This window comes from Pipistrellus kuhlii, unplaced genomic scaffold (genome assembly GCF_014108245.1).
Source record: "Pipistrellus kuhlii isolate mPipKuh1 unplaced genomic scaffold, mPipKuh1.p scaffold_m20_p_75, whole genome shotgun sequence".
NCBI classification, from domain to species: Eukaryota; Metazoa; Chordata; class Mammalia; order Chiroptera; family Vespertilionidae; genus Pipistrellus; species Pipistrellus kuhlii.
The window spans coordinates 262,669-275,766 of NW_023425579.1; the positions used below are offsets into that span (position 1 = coordinate 262,669).

A 13,098-nucleotide genomic window follows, 5' to 3' on the forward strand; every position below is an offset into this window, starting at 1 on the left:
TCCTGAAAACTTGCTGCATGTCAGGTACTGCCATGACCCCAGCTGTGCTGGGAAAGTTAGCAGGACAAACGGAGGGCCTGGGCTGGAAGAAAGAGAGGTGGCAAGGACATCAGGAGGCCACTGCTCCACGGGTCCCGGCGAGAAAGGCCTGCACTATAAGGGAGTGAAAATACAGGAATGGATTTGGGACAGAGATAAAACAAAACCATGCAGAACCCAGAAACTAATCAAATGCATGCCCACAAAGTGAATGATAGCTTTCTGCGGTGGATAACCAAGTGACTGGCTTCCAGTTAAGAGACAGAGAAAGGCAGGAGGAACTACCAGGATAGGGGCACCCCTTGGGGGAGCATGAGGAGGGAACACTGCCAAACATCCTGTTGTAGTGTCATGTCAGAACTCCTGGGAATTTGATTTTTTTAAAAAATATATATTTTATTGATTTTTTACAGAGAGGAAGAGAGAGGGATTGTTAGAAACATCAATGAGAGAGAATCATCGATCAGCCGCCTCCTGCACACCCCCCACCGGGGATGTGCCCACAACCAAGGTACATGCCCTTGACTGGAACCGAACCTGGGACCTTTCAGTCTGCAAGCCGACCACTGAGCCAAACCGATTTCGGCGGAACTCCTGAGAATTTGATCTGAAACTCATGTGAGGAGCTCCTAGTCTGTCTCTCCAGGGACTCTGGCTGAGAGGCATGTTTTGTAGCTGTAGTTTCACCAGCAGGCACAGTCCATCTGCTGGAGAGAGCTTGGCAGGCTCTTCAGCAAACCAGTTCCTCTTTGCCCCCCATTCCCTGGGAATAGCTGCACTTCTGCATAGCTGTTTCTATCACGTGCCATAAACTGAAGCAAATGGAGGGGCTGGGATGATTAAAACCCTGAAATTCAAGTGCATACTAAATGAGCTTCTTGATTCCCTTTAGGGTTCAAGGACAATCCAAGCGTTAGAGGAGTCAATGGATATGGCAAACTCAGAAACATTTCCTGGTGAGACTCTCACAGCTGATCTGTCTGCTCCCCCAAACATAGGAGGACAGTGCTGGTTTGCCACAAATTCTCTTAAGGCATTTGAGACAGATTATTTTTAATATTTTCTTAAAAATATACAAAGGAAATGAACTCTTTAGGTCAATTCAATTCAGGGAGAGGAAAAAATGGAATTCCAATGTAAAAGGACTGTTTTCTTGTTCAGGTCATCACATTCCCACATGCCCAATACCCACCACGCAGGAATTTCCCTCGGTAACACAGGAGAGCCTAGAACGGTGGCTCAGAAAAGGTGCAAGCAGGTACCGGAGAACACAGGACGCTGGCCGTCCTTTGATTCTTCTGTCTGGGGATGAACATCATCCACTCTAAGGACAGGCTGGGAGCCCGGCAGTAGGTCAAGGACGAGCTGTACCAAACAGCAGTAAAAACCACTCTCAGCACAAGTGTGCGCTTAAAAGGACGGGCAATACTAAGTGGCTGACCTTGCAGGCTGCTGCACCCCACCCCTGCCCCCAATAAATAGTAAGGAAATGTTCCAGCATAGAAGGATCTGATTCAAAGACGACTTCTCCCCCAAGGCGAACCTTGCTGCGGGGAACGAGCCCTGGCAGGAGTGAGACAAACAGAACTCACAGGTACTTCTTTGTGCCCCGCGTCTCCAGACCGCCCACCTGACACTGGTTCACTGTGCTCGTCTCGCACAGGGCCAGGGCCAGGGCAGGCAAGCCACACTGCAGTTCAGACATTCCGGGGACTCGGAAGACCCTTCTGACATCCACCCTGCCTTCCAGGTCTCCCGTCGTGGAGTCCAGTCTCGCTCACGCCAGTGAGTTCAGGTCACTGCGCTCTCAGCCCAGTTCGGATACAGCAGCTCTGCCCGCCACGGAGTGTGACAAAGGTGTCTCCCAAGCCCACCACCGTGACAGGCGCTTCCCTCGGTTCCCCTCCAGCACAGAGCTACGTGCAGCTCCCGCAGACCAGGAAGTACACTTAGTCCTGAAAAACAGGACTTGTACTTCATCAGGCTGACGCAAGCCGGAATCCTTCCAATCCAGACGTCGGCTGGACACTGCCCACCTCTAGTAGGTCACCCTCACTTTTGTTCTCTGCAACACACGGGCGCGACGTACGCATGTCCTCCTGAGCACACGGAGAGTCAGGCACGGCCAGAGGGCCGCCCAGACCAGGAGAGGTGGCCTGGCCTCGCACATCCCCTCAGAGCTTCCTTTTCCCGCGAGTGCCATTCACCACTCTACTCAGGGACCAGTCCCAGCGCGAGGGGGAGTGTGTGCAAATAAAGACCACCATCACCAACCCTGGTGCTTGTAATCACCCCGAGCACACAGCGAGAAGCAGACATTCTGGACACGACCCTTGATTCGCCTGCTCTCTGGCCCCTGGACTGGTCACTAGCTCTGGATGGAGCTCCAACAAGGTCACTTCTCTCGGAGAACACACACGCCAGCATCACAGCGCTGGGTTCCCATGGAGGTCACCACTTCCCAGCTGTCGATGACAGGGTCATAGCACTCGATGCTGCTCAGCAGGCAGTTCCCATCATAACTGAGTGGGGAAGAAGCGAGAGAGGGAAATGAGCTTTCTGTTCCTCTCCACCCACACCCCACACTGAGGTCTCCATGGACACATCTCCCCTGACCCACACTCTGTCTCCACCCAACAGTGTGGAGGGGATCATGTTGCCCTGATGCATGATGGTCCCAGCCTGGTTTTAAATCCTCACCCTGCGATTGCATAGAGTCGGCCCCGAAGCACCGTGGCCCCCACATAGCATCGGGGGGTGGTCATGCTAGTGACAGCTGCCCAGGAATCGGTACGGATGTTGTACGCTTCCACGGAAGAAAGGTGGGCGGTGCCATCAAATCCCCCCACCACATAGATATGGTCATTCAGCAGGGCTACTCCTGCACCTGGAAAAAGGCAGAGAGGTCACTACTCCTGAACTGAGGCTGGATTCCAGAAAGAAAACATGGTCGCTGATGCCCAGCTGAACCCTCAGGTAAACCCACTGGTGGGAGTTGAAATGAGAAGAAAAAAACACAAAATGGTTCTCATCTTTACTTTCACTAATTCAGAGCCCAACCCTCTCCGTTAACGGAAATAGAAAAAGGAGGCGATGGAGGAGGGAGGAGGGAAAGGAGCTGTGACGGTTCTGAGCAGTTTTTACGGAAAAAGTGAATCAGAACAGCACAGCCTTCTCCTGCCTCAGAGCCCAGCTCCTCTGTCCAGGAAGTTCTGCCGGCATTCGCCCACGTAACATGTTAAACACACACGACTGTACCAGACGTGCCAATGCTGGGATTTAAAAAGGGAATAAAACAAGGAGGCTTCTGTCCTCAAATGTAGACTTCATCTGAAAAGCTGTCTTCATTCTCAGGACACGGAGATCAGAGGTCAGGAGGAGGGTGAACTCTGACTCCTGCTTCACTGAAGTCGGAGCAAAGAGGAACTACAACCCTGACCGACGGGCTGTCCCGTGACTGCCCCCCACCGTGCAAGCAGGGACCTGACCTCGGACGCCCCCCTCACACCCGACAGTCTTACCCGAGCGCTTGGTGGCCATTGGTGTAACAGTAGTCCAGTGTCCTGTGTGGGGGTCATATTTCTCAACCGAATTTAAGATATTCACGCCGTCGTATCCTCCTGAAAGACAGCAGAGGCCATTCCAGGGAGAATGACACATCCTGACCCCCTTTAATCCCAGCTCTCCTTCAAGGCTGCCCACAGTCCAAAGAGAAATCTAACAGAAGCCATGTTCTGCTTCCATGAGAAAGACAATCCCAGTTAATGGAACTGTACTGGGACAGACCAGGATTTTACTTGAAGGCCATCTATGAACTTGATTCTGGTAAAAAGGGAACCCTCCCCCACCCCTGCCTCCCCGGGTCAACACCTAGACAGTAGATCACTCCACCGGCCACCACCAGCCCCGCGCCTTCCCGGGCTGTCTGCATGTCTCCCAGCATGCTCCACTGGTCAATGTTGGGGTCATAGCGCTCCATACTGGTGTGACGCCTGCTCCCGTCAAAGCCTCCAGAGACGTAGATCATATCTGCTCAGAATTAACAAACCACAGACTCTCAGAGATGTAGAGATTTATTTTTATGATGTGAATTTAAACATTCTAATCATAAATCACTCTAATTATATCAACAGCTTCATTATTCACTAAGAAATTTCTTTTTTTATTTTTATTTCAGGTCTTTATTGTTTCAAGTATTACACAGGTCTCCTTTTTCCCCACTGAACTCTCCCCGACCACCCCTCCCCCATCACCGCCCTCCCCGCAAGAAGGTTTCTAATCCCTCTTTTCTCCACCAGTTTCCCACAAGTCCTTCACGTGTTTGGGAGCAAACCCACATGTTTCTTATGGGACAAGTCAATGAAGTCGTATTGATAAGGAAGAGAGCACAGGCCTCAAATGCAGACAGTGGATGAAACCCTCAAAGCACTCCGAGACCAGCCGAGGGTCCCAGAAATCCAGGCCAACGTCCCCCTCAGTATGCTGCAGCCCCACCCAGCCTGTTGTCAGCGCTGAAGCGCCGGTGAACACAGAACAGCGTTGTAATGGTTATTGCCCGAGCAAACAGGAGCGTCTGGCCTCACCGGGACCCTCCACAGGCCATGCTCCTGCCAGACATCAGGGAGTCTGAGCCCCGATCCAGCCCCATAGCATGGCCACGCCACCCTGTGCACCCAGCCTACCTCCGAGGGTGGTAGCGCCGGCCAGGCCTCGCCGGACATTCATTGGGGCCACTGAGTACCACACCCCGTCCTCCTCCGCTGTGTAGTCCAGACATTCCACTGAACTGAGGCGGGAGCGGCCATCGTAGCCACCGATGACATAGACCCGGTCGTGTAAAGACACGGAGGCCACGTAACGTCTCTTCCGAGTGATGCTCTGGTTCAGGAGAGAAGGGGACAGAGCACGTCAGTCCCGCAGCTCGGCCTCCTCCCGGCTCTCCGTCCTGATCCCGCCTCTTCACTCGACAGCAGGAGCCGTCGGGAGCAGCGCTCCGCAGTGGCCTCCAGCTGTCCGCCCCCCTCCCTGTCTCCCAGCAGACACTCTCCTTGTTGTGATGCTCTAGCATCGAGCTGTCTGCACCCCTGCCTCCTCCAAAGCTTTCCGTCATCCAGGGTCTCATCCTTTCTGCTCCACAGGGCTCTGTGCTACAGACTAAGATCCTCCCACAGAAGGAAGTTTCCCCGATCTGCTAATCAAAGGACCAGACTCAAGGATCCAAAGTCATGAGGACTGACTGGAAGATTTCCACATTTCCTGAGAATTGTTATTTTCACCACTCAAACAGAGACAACGTGAGAAAGATACAAACTTGAGTTCAGCTCAACACGACTTAACACCACGCTCAGGGTGACAGAGCAGGGCCAGTGGAGCATGCTGGGAGTTACAGACAGTTCAGGAAGGCGTGAAGCAGGGTGGCAGCTGACTCTGGCCACTGGCATTCTGAGGTCTAATCTAATGTAAATAGTTGACAACTATCTATTGGATATCTACTGTGAGCATGACACTGTGGTAAGGAGCGTTAGCAGTTACTAGGTTATCCTAGGTTTAGAGCTGGGAGCCAGGGACGGAGGACACATACTGGCAGAAAGCTCCACTGCTGAGTCTTGGGGTCATACTTCTCCACCACGTCGATGGGAGACTGCTGGCTGCCAAAGCCCCCCACCACCAGCAGCACCTCATTGGCCCCTGAGGAGAGAGGGAGGAAAAGGCAGGTCTCCCCCCGTCCGTGGCCGGGCACACACTCACAGGGACGCGTAGGCAGAAACAGTTCTACAATGGAGGTGCTGTTTACGTGGCCCAGAGAAGCCTCTGAAACAGAAGATTCACTGTAAGGTTGCCGAATGGGAAATTATTTCTTAGTCTAGAGGCTCTAGTTTGAGAACTCAAGTATCTTACATTGAAAGTCCTGGACACTAAAACTGCAGACGGCAAATCTGAGTCCCCACCTTCCCAACCCACGCAGACGCCTCTGGCCGACCTCCAGCTGAGGTTCCCCGTGCAGGGAGAAGCCCCCTGCCCTCCCAGCCTGCACCTCAAAACAGTGAAAAGACCGCTCTCCTAACCTCGCCTCAAAGAAACAGGAACCGAGCGATGCACTTGAAAGTCTCTTTCCCCAGCCCTGGCCGGTGTGGTTCGGTTGAGTGTCATCCAGTGCACTGAGAGGTCACTGGTTTGAGTCCCAGTCAGGGCACATGTCTGGGTTATTGGGCTTGATCCCCAGTGGGGGCCGGGCAGGAGGCAGCCGATGGATGCTTCTCTCTCATCGATGTTTCTATTTCTCTACCCCTCTCAAATAATTAAAAACGTATTGTAGACGCACCCACCCAGCCTGGCTCGAGTAAGGGATCCACCTCACTGCAGGCCCCTGACCATCCCTGGGCTGTCCCCACCACCTGCTCCTCCTTCCTCCCTCACCCAGAAGGGAAAACACACGGGGAGAGGGGACAGGTGGATGGGGACATACTAAGTCCTCCATGACATTCTAAACAATTCCCAATTTACAGGCTCCTAACATATTGAAACTAAACTCAACAGTTTATAAATTGTCACACTTTGTCTCGTTGAAACCTCCACAGAGTTGTGCAAAACAGACATGGAAGAAAATTTGGTGGTAAAGTGATCTGAGGACCCGATGAAGAAAAGACGGAAGACAGGCCTGAGAGAAGGTCCTTGTATTTCCCACAGAATGTTCCCGGTAGATCCATCATCCACCAGGCAGGGGCAGCTCTCTGCGGACGCCAGCTCACCCAGACGAGCCCTGGTCCTGGGTCCCTGCATCTGACTCCGCAGCTCCGGCCGCAGGTGGAACTTCTTTGCCTCGTCGACGAGGTCCCTGCACTGGAGACTGCAGCGGATGAAAGGCTGGAACACAGAGCAGAGGGCCGTGTTACCGGGTAAACGGCATGTTGTCGTTAGCTTCTTAACTAGAAACCAGTTTCCAGACGTGGTCCCGAGGCTCTGGCAGTAACTGCGCTGTGGCGTCCGGAAATGACGACGGACCTGAGGCCACAGCACTACGCGGAGGACAGCCAGGCGCCGGCTCCGGTGTCTTCCAGGACTCACTCACCTCGGCGTCGATGACGTCGGTGATGTACCTGGGGGTGAGCAGGGGCATCCGGACGTACTGCAGCAGGTTAGGCAGGGACTCTTCTCGCTCCTTCTTGGCGTGCTTCACCCAGTTGATGACGGCCTCAAAGACCGGCTCTTCAGAATCCACCTGTCAGAGAACAATTACAGACCCGTGTTCCGCCAATCGCCTCACAGGCTCAAAAAGTAGCCATGCCTACCTTCCCCTCCCTGTTCCCCGTCCTCCGCCACCATTGCTAACATCTCCCAGGAAAGCGAGGCTCTTAGAAAACATCTTTTCCCACACCACTGCCTAGGACCAGGAAGAAGATAATGGTCAAAGTGGGTAAATCTCTGACACAGAGAGTGCCTAAGCAGCCCTCAGCCACAGGCTGGTGTTTGCTTCAGAATGTCCCCCACTCCCAAACCTTCTCTGGTCATTTCTGAAGCTCTCGGGGCCGTGGGGGAGGACCTGCTGCTGATTCAGAGCTCCCTCCTCGTGGCTCTGCGAGGTATTTCCCAGAAGCTCCTGACTGGGTCACAGCACCGGACCACCGGAGAGGAAGGCCTTAGGCCTGCGATACGAACAGCTCTGTGCGGGACCTCTCAGGATCCCGAGGCCTACATGCAATGAAGACTGCGAGGAAGTGGGCTGAAGTTCCCTTGCCAGACTCAGCACTGAACTCGGCCTTACACCCTTGTCCTAGACCGCTCCCTCTCACTTCCTGGTCCCCCACGTGGCACTCAGAATCTGGCTCCTGCTCACAGTCTCCAACCTCTGTCCCTTCCTTTCTGATCTGACTTAAATCAGGTTCACCCTTTGTTTTCCGATGCAATGTCTTCACTCTGAGTAGGCTCGTTATTCTCATTGCACTCTATGACGATCTGTTTTGGTGGTTGTGTTGTCTACACTGTGAATTCTCTAAAACAAGAACTGCCTCTTACTTCTGGGCCCATAGAACCTGGCACCTTGATTGCTATGTCACATATTCGCAACAAATGTTTGTCAATGAGTGAATGGGTAACAGAAATCCACTTTCCTTCCAACTTCTGCGTCATCCACTCTGTACAGCAATGATTCTTCAGCACTGGGCTCACACATTTCATTCAGGAAGGTGAACTCCCTCCATAAACATGCCAATAATTTGGCACGTGATCTCAGGGGCATTTAATGAAGTAAGAAGCCCTGCTGTAGAAACACGGAAGGCCACCTTGCTCTTTGGAATGGCCCAATCTTAAAGAAGCCACATAAGAAGCCAAGTCTGTACCTGAATTTCATCACACTTGATTAGCTTTTCCACCTCTCCTTGACTCAGGAGGATGAATTCTTCGTGCTGTACCACTTCGGGAAAGTGCTTCTGGCTAAAAACCTCCGCGGCTTGCATCAGGTCGACACAACTGTGAGTTTCAGCAAAATCCCTGATACCCAGGCAGTTAGAAGGGTCCAACTGACTTTCTAAGAACTCGCAGCAGGCTTGCTTCACACCTGGGACAAACACAGACATTGGATGCTTCAGGACACGTGGCCAGCTGTGCCCGGTCTTTATTCTCCATCATAACCTCTTCTCTACCCAGAGTTAGAGAACCCTGGCTCAGCACTAAGAACCAGGTTAGAAATTTCATGCTTAAGGAATGCAAACCCATTTCTGTGTTATGCACTAGGTGACCTCCAACAGGCCTTTGTGGTGGTCTCTGCTTCAGCTTTAAAACAAGTAGAGCAAGACAAACTGCTTCTGCGGACACTGGCACAATTAAGCAAAACTGCCCATAAAACTTGAAAATCAAGCTATAAAACCAGTTCTAATTCAGCATAATGTACCTAATTTCTACTCTATGTGAAAATTTCCCTTGGAAGTTACATAAATGTGAAACCACTACATTGTACCCTGGAAACTAACATAATATCTAATGTCAACTGTAATTGAAAAGTTTTTGTTTTTTTTAAACTTTCTAAGAGACTCCAGAGAAGGAAAAATAGGACACTAATATCGAGCTCATGCTTCTCTACCTGAGGAGTTCAGAGCATAAGTCTAGCTGTGCAGTAATGCAAAGCCCTCCCATTGTCTCAATCATTGAATCGGAAAACAACAGAAACAGCACGGACGGGGCCCTGGAAGGGTCACCTCTGCTAACTCTGAAAACCTGACACTTCCTCTGTGTGTGTCAATTAAAGTTTCCCACACACACTCTGCGCGGTGCAGGAGAGTACGGTGCAAAGGGCTCCTGTGAGCAGTCCCCGTGCCTCCCTACCCCCTGGCCAGCGCAGCCTCTACGTGGGCGACAACAGTATCGGTTTCTCATGTCCTTGCAGGGCTATTGTGCACATGCGTGCAAGGAAGCGCACCTGTCCTCTCCTCCGTTTTCCTGGAAACAGAACAGGGTAAACGATCTCTCCTACAGAGCCCGGCCCTCACATGGGGAGAGGCCCTTCTACTGCGCCCAGAACCCGATCTGTGTGCCACGGGCAGGAACTGAGAGCGCCCACTCTGTCTCCACTTTAAACATTCCGGGCCATCTTGGCGCGCACAATGGTAACACCTGTACCTTTCAGCTGGAGCAGACAAGCCGCAGGGAGCAGCTCCTGCACGTTCTCCACCGTCACGTGCACCGTTTCCGTGTACACAAAGTCCAACAGGATTTCCATGGTGGAGGCTGTCAAACCCTGGATATCGACGTACGGTTTCCCTTTCTCAGAAAGCTGAAAATTCAAAGGGCGTGAAATACCCGTGGTTATCATTCTCCATGACAAAGGCAGCATCTCATATCCAACAGCCTGAGGGATGTTAATAACACGAACTGAATACACATTTTCTTAAAATCATAGTCTATTTTGTTTGAAGCATGCATTGGTAGCTGTTCCACCGGGGAACGAACTGAATGTAACCCAAGAGCACACAGTGAGATGACACCTTCCTGGAATATCAGCTTTACCGAGTGGTTTGATACTCTGCAAGATACGGGGTTAACCTGACTTTGGGATCACCGAATCGCTGATGGTATATTTTGCCTAGAATACATCCTTGGAGTTACAAGTAATAATTATTCTTGAAAATAAAGACGAAAACTCTTGAGAATCAAGCCATAAAACCAACGAATGTCTGCCAAACTTCTACTTTTATACTCAAAAGGGCAGGCACCTCACCTCGCTGGTGAACATGGCACAGAAGTAATCGCTGCAGGCAGCCAGCACGATCCGATGGGCAGGGAAGTCTTTCTGCTCCACCTTCAGCGTCACGTCGCACAGGGTGTTGCTCTTCCTGAGGGAGTTCATTGTGTTGAGGATGGACTTAGCATGTGTGTTTGTCATGATATCTTTGGGGGCCATAATGCCTCCCATCAAGCAAAGTGGAGAAACAGCGAAAGGGGTCCTTGGAGTCTGGGAACACAAGAGGAAACGCAGTGAGCACAGGTGAAATGGGACGCTTTTCGCGTAGCTTTCCAAACTAAGGCGGCTTCCTCAGAACCAAACATGGAGTCGAGAGCACTCTTCCTGGCATCACCCCCACAGTCCAGCCGCCAATCATCCCAAGAAAGAATGCCTCCCCCCTGAATTCCCAGAGTGCCCCCGCCACTTGGCACTCATCATCATCACTCAGCTCTGAACAGAAACGATCCAGGTCCCTCAGAGCTTTACAGGGCTGTTGTCTGAGATGATGGAAAAATAAAATTGCTTAAAGCCCTCTATCACTATTATCGAATATCCATAAGCAGGTTTAAATGGGTAAGTATTTAGAGGATGGGGACCCATTGTGTATATATACATATATTTTTTAAAAATATATTTTTATTGAGTTCAGACAGCAACGGAGAGGGAGAGAGAGAAACATCAACGATGAGAGAATCATTGACCGGCTGTCTCCTGTTCGCCCTCTACCGGGGATCAAGCCGGCAATCCAGGCATATACCCTGACGGGGAATCGAACCCAGGACCTTTCAGTCCCCAGGCCAACGCTCTATCCACTGAATCACACCCGCAGGTGTACAATAAATATGTAGTAAATGAATGCAAAAAAAAAAAAAAAAAAAAAGAATTGGGTATTCAACTTAGAGCAATAAAAGCCAGAGCAAGCAAAAATAACACCCCCTCTCCCCCCAAAGAAGAATGCAGAGAATTTTGTATGAAGATTTCCAAATATACCTGGACCCACTGAGGACCCAGTGCCTACACTGGACCATGGAAACCACACAAGCCTGTCTATGGACTTACACTTGGCTAAGCTGTTACAAACCTTTCACGGAAGGGTCTCCCTTCTCTGCATCATTAATAGATGTCCATCAACACCAGCAAGTCAGCATTTGTAGAAATTCTCCTCTACTGAAACAAAGAGCCTTACTAGGACAGAAACTAACCAAAACTCACTTCTCATTTTCTGCCACAGTCACTTGTACGCGTCAGTTAAATAAACTCAGCAACAGATTCCACATTTAAAAGAAGCCAAAGTAATAAGTACTTTCTCGATTATTGATGGGGTTTAGCCACACTACACTTTTCTTTTTCTTTTTTTAATATATTTTATTGACTTTTTACAGAGAGAAAGGAGGGATAGAGCTAGAAACATCGATGAGAGAGAAACATCGACCAGCTGCCTCCTGCACATCCCCTGGACCGGAATCGAACCTGGGACCTTTCAATCCGCAGGCCCACGTTCTATCCGCTGAGCTACACCGGTTTCGGCTACATTTTTCTTTAACGACAACTTGTGGGGCATGAAATGGGGTGGTTACTAAGAGACTATCTTTTTTGGATTCCACAGATGATTCAAGAATAACAAACCAAACCAAACCACAAGCCCACAGCTCACAGCCGCGATCTCTGAAGAGCACACAGGACATCCTGAATCCCCACCACGGCGGCGTTCACAGCCGGCCGGGCGGTTCCCCTCACCGCCCCTCCCTCAGCCCCGCAGACCCAGGGGACAGAGGAGGGGTGTGTCACCCCAGCGGACGTTGTTTCCCAGCTTCGGGTGCAAACTCCGGGGATCTAGGAAGGGGGATCCCCCGGCCCTGGGCTGGGCTGCACCATTTCAGGGTCAAACCGGGTCGCTGTGGTGCAGCGTGGGGCTCGGCCTCCGGAGCGAGGCCAGCATCCTCCCCCAACTCCCCCAGGAACTTCGCGGACACCGGGATGGGGTTTCCCCGCCGGAGGCTCAGGAGCGGCGTCAGACTCCGGAACCGCCACGGCCCAGGGGGGAGAAGAGCGGGGAAGCCCCCGGCCGCTGGCGCCGCAGGAGGAGGTGCCCTCCGAGGGGCGGAGAGCCCCGCCACCCGGTCCCCGCGGAAAGGGCCGTGGGGGCCAGGCCCGCCCGGGCGGACGGACGGACGGACGGACGGAGAAGACCGGGCGCCCCGCCCACCAGCTCACCCGCGCCCGCCGCTGGGGTCGAGAGGGGGGCGCGCGGCCAGCAGGCGGCTCAGGAGGAACCCAGGCGCCGCCGCCGCCGCCGCCGCCCCGACCCGGAGACTCGGGAGCCGTCCCTTCGCTCCTCTCGCTCAGTCGGCCCCGCGGCCGCGCGACGTGATGACGTTTCAGCTCAAAGGCCGACCCTTTCCAGCATCACGTGACCGCCAGGGCCAGCGGGCCGCGCGACGTGATGACGCACAGCGCGCGAGCCGGACCGGATCACGTGACCCACCCGGGACCCGGCGCCCGGTGGCTGCGGGCCCGTTGCGGGCGGAGCGGGAAGGGGTGGGCGGGGAGGCCGGGCAGCGATTCTCCCGTAGCTGATGGCTGTACGTCTTCCCCGCGCGACGCCCGGGAGCCCGCTCCCGTCGGGAAAAACCCACGGAGGCGCCCAGGTTCTCCCAGGCCGGTGCCCAGCGGGGCCTTTCGGGCGGACCCTGGCCGCGGCGCCCGCCGTCACCCCCTGTCACTGCGCGTCGGAAGCCTCGGTCCTCACCGCCCCCGCTCCCCGGGCTGAGCGAGTCAGTCTGGACGTTTTGCTTCTCATCGATTTGAGTGTCCTTAGCCTAGTGCCCTGGTCGGCAAACTGC

The 13,098-nt window shown here is 53.0% G+C and overlaps 1 protein-coding gene across 3 annotated transcripts; it reads right to left on the bottom strand.

Annotated features, from left to right (window-relative positions):
• Positions 1-1,075: 1,075 nt before the first annotated feature.
• Positions 1,076-12,628, bottom strand: KLHL12 (kelch like family member 12). 3 transcript variants are annotated; one of them, XM_045576181.1, is made up of 12 exons: positions 12,470-12,628; positions 10,250-10,483; positions 9,652-9,805; positions 8,376-8,593; positions 7,109-7,258; positions 6,789-6,903; positions 5,621-5,727; positions 4,722-4,917; positions 3,910-4,068; positions 3,561-3,659; positions 2,740-2,926; positions 1,076-2,561 (listed from the first exon to the last, which is right to left on the bottom strand). In XM_045576181.1, the coding sequence occupies exons 2-12, from the start codon at positions 10,442-10,444 to the stop codon at positions 2,435-2,437; spliced, it is 1,707 nt and encodes a 568-aa protein (XP_045432137.1). In that variant the 5' UTR covers positions 10,445-10,483; positions 12,470-12,628; the 3' UTR covers positions 1,076-2,434. The 3 variants fall into 3 exon arrangements, with proteins under 3 accessions (XP_045432137.1, XP_036278902.1, XP_036278903.1); XM_036423009.2 differs by lacking the exon at positions 12,470-12,628 and adding an exon at positions 11,458-11,588; XM_036423010.2 differs by lacking the exons at positions 3,910-4,068; positions 12,470-12,628 and adding an exon at positions 11,458-11,588.
• Between the last annotated feature and the right edge of the window lie 470 nt (positions 12,629-13,098).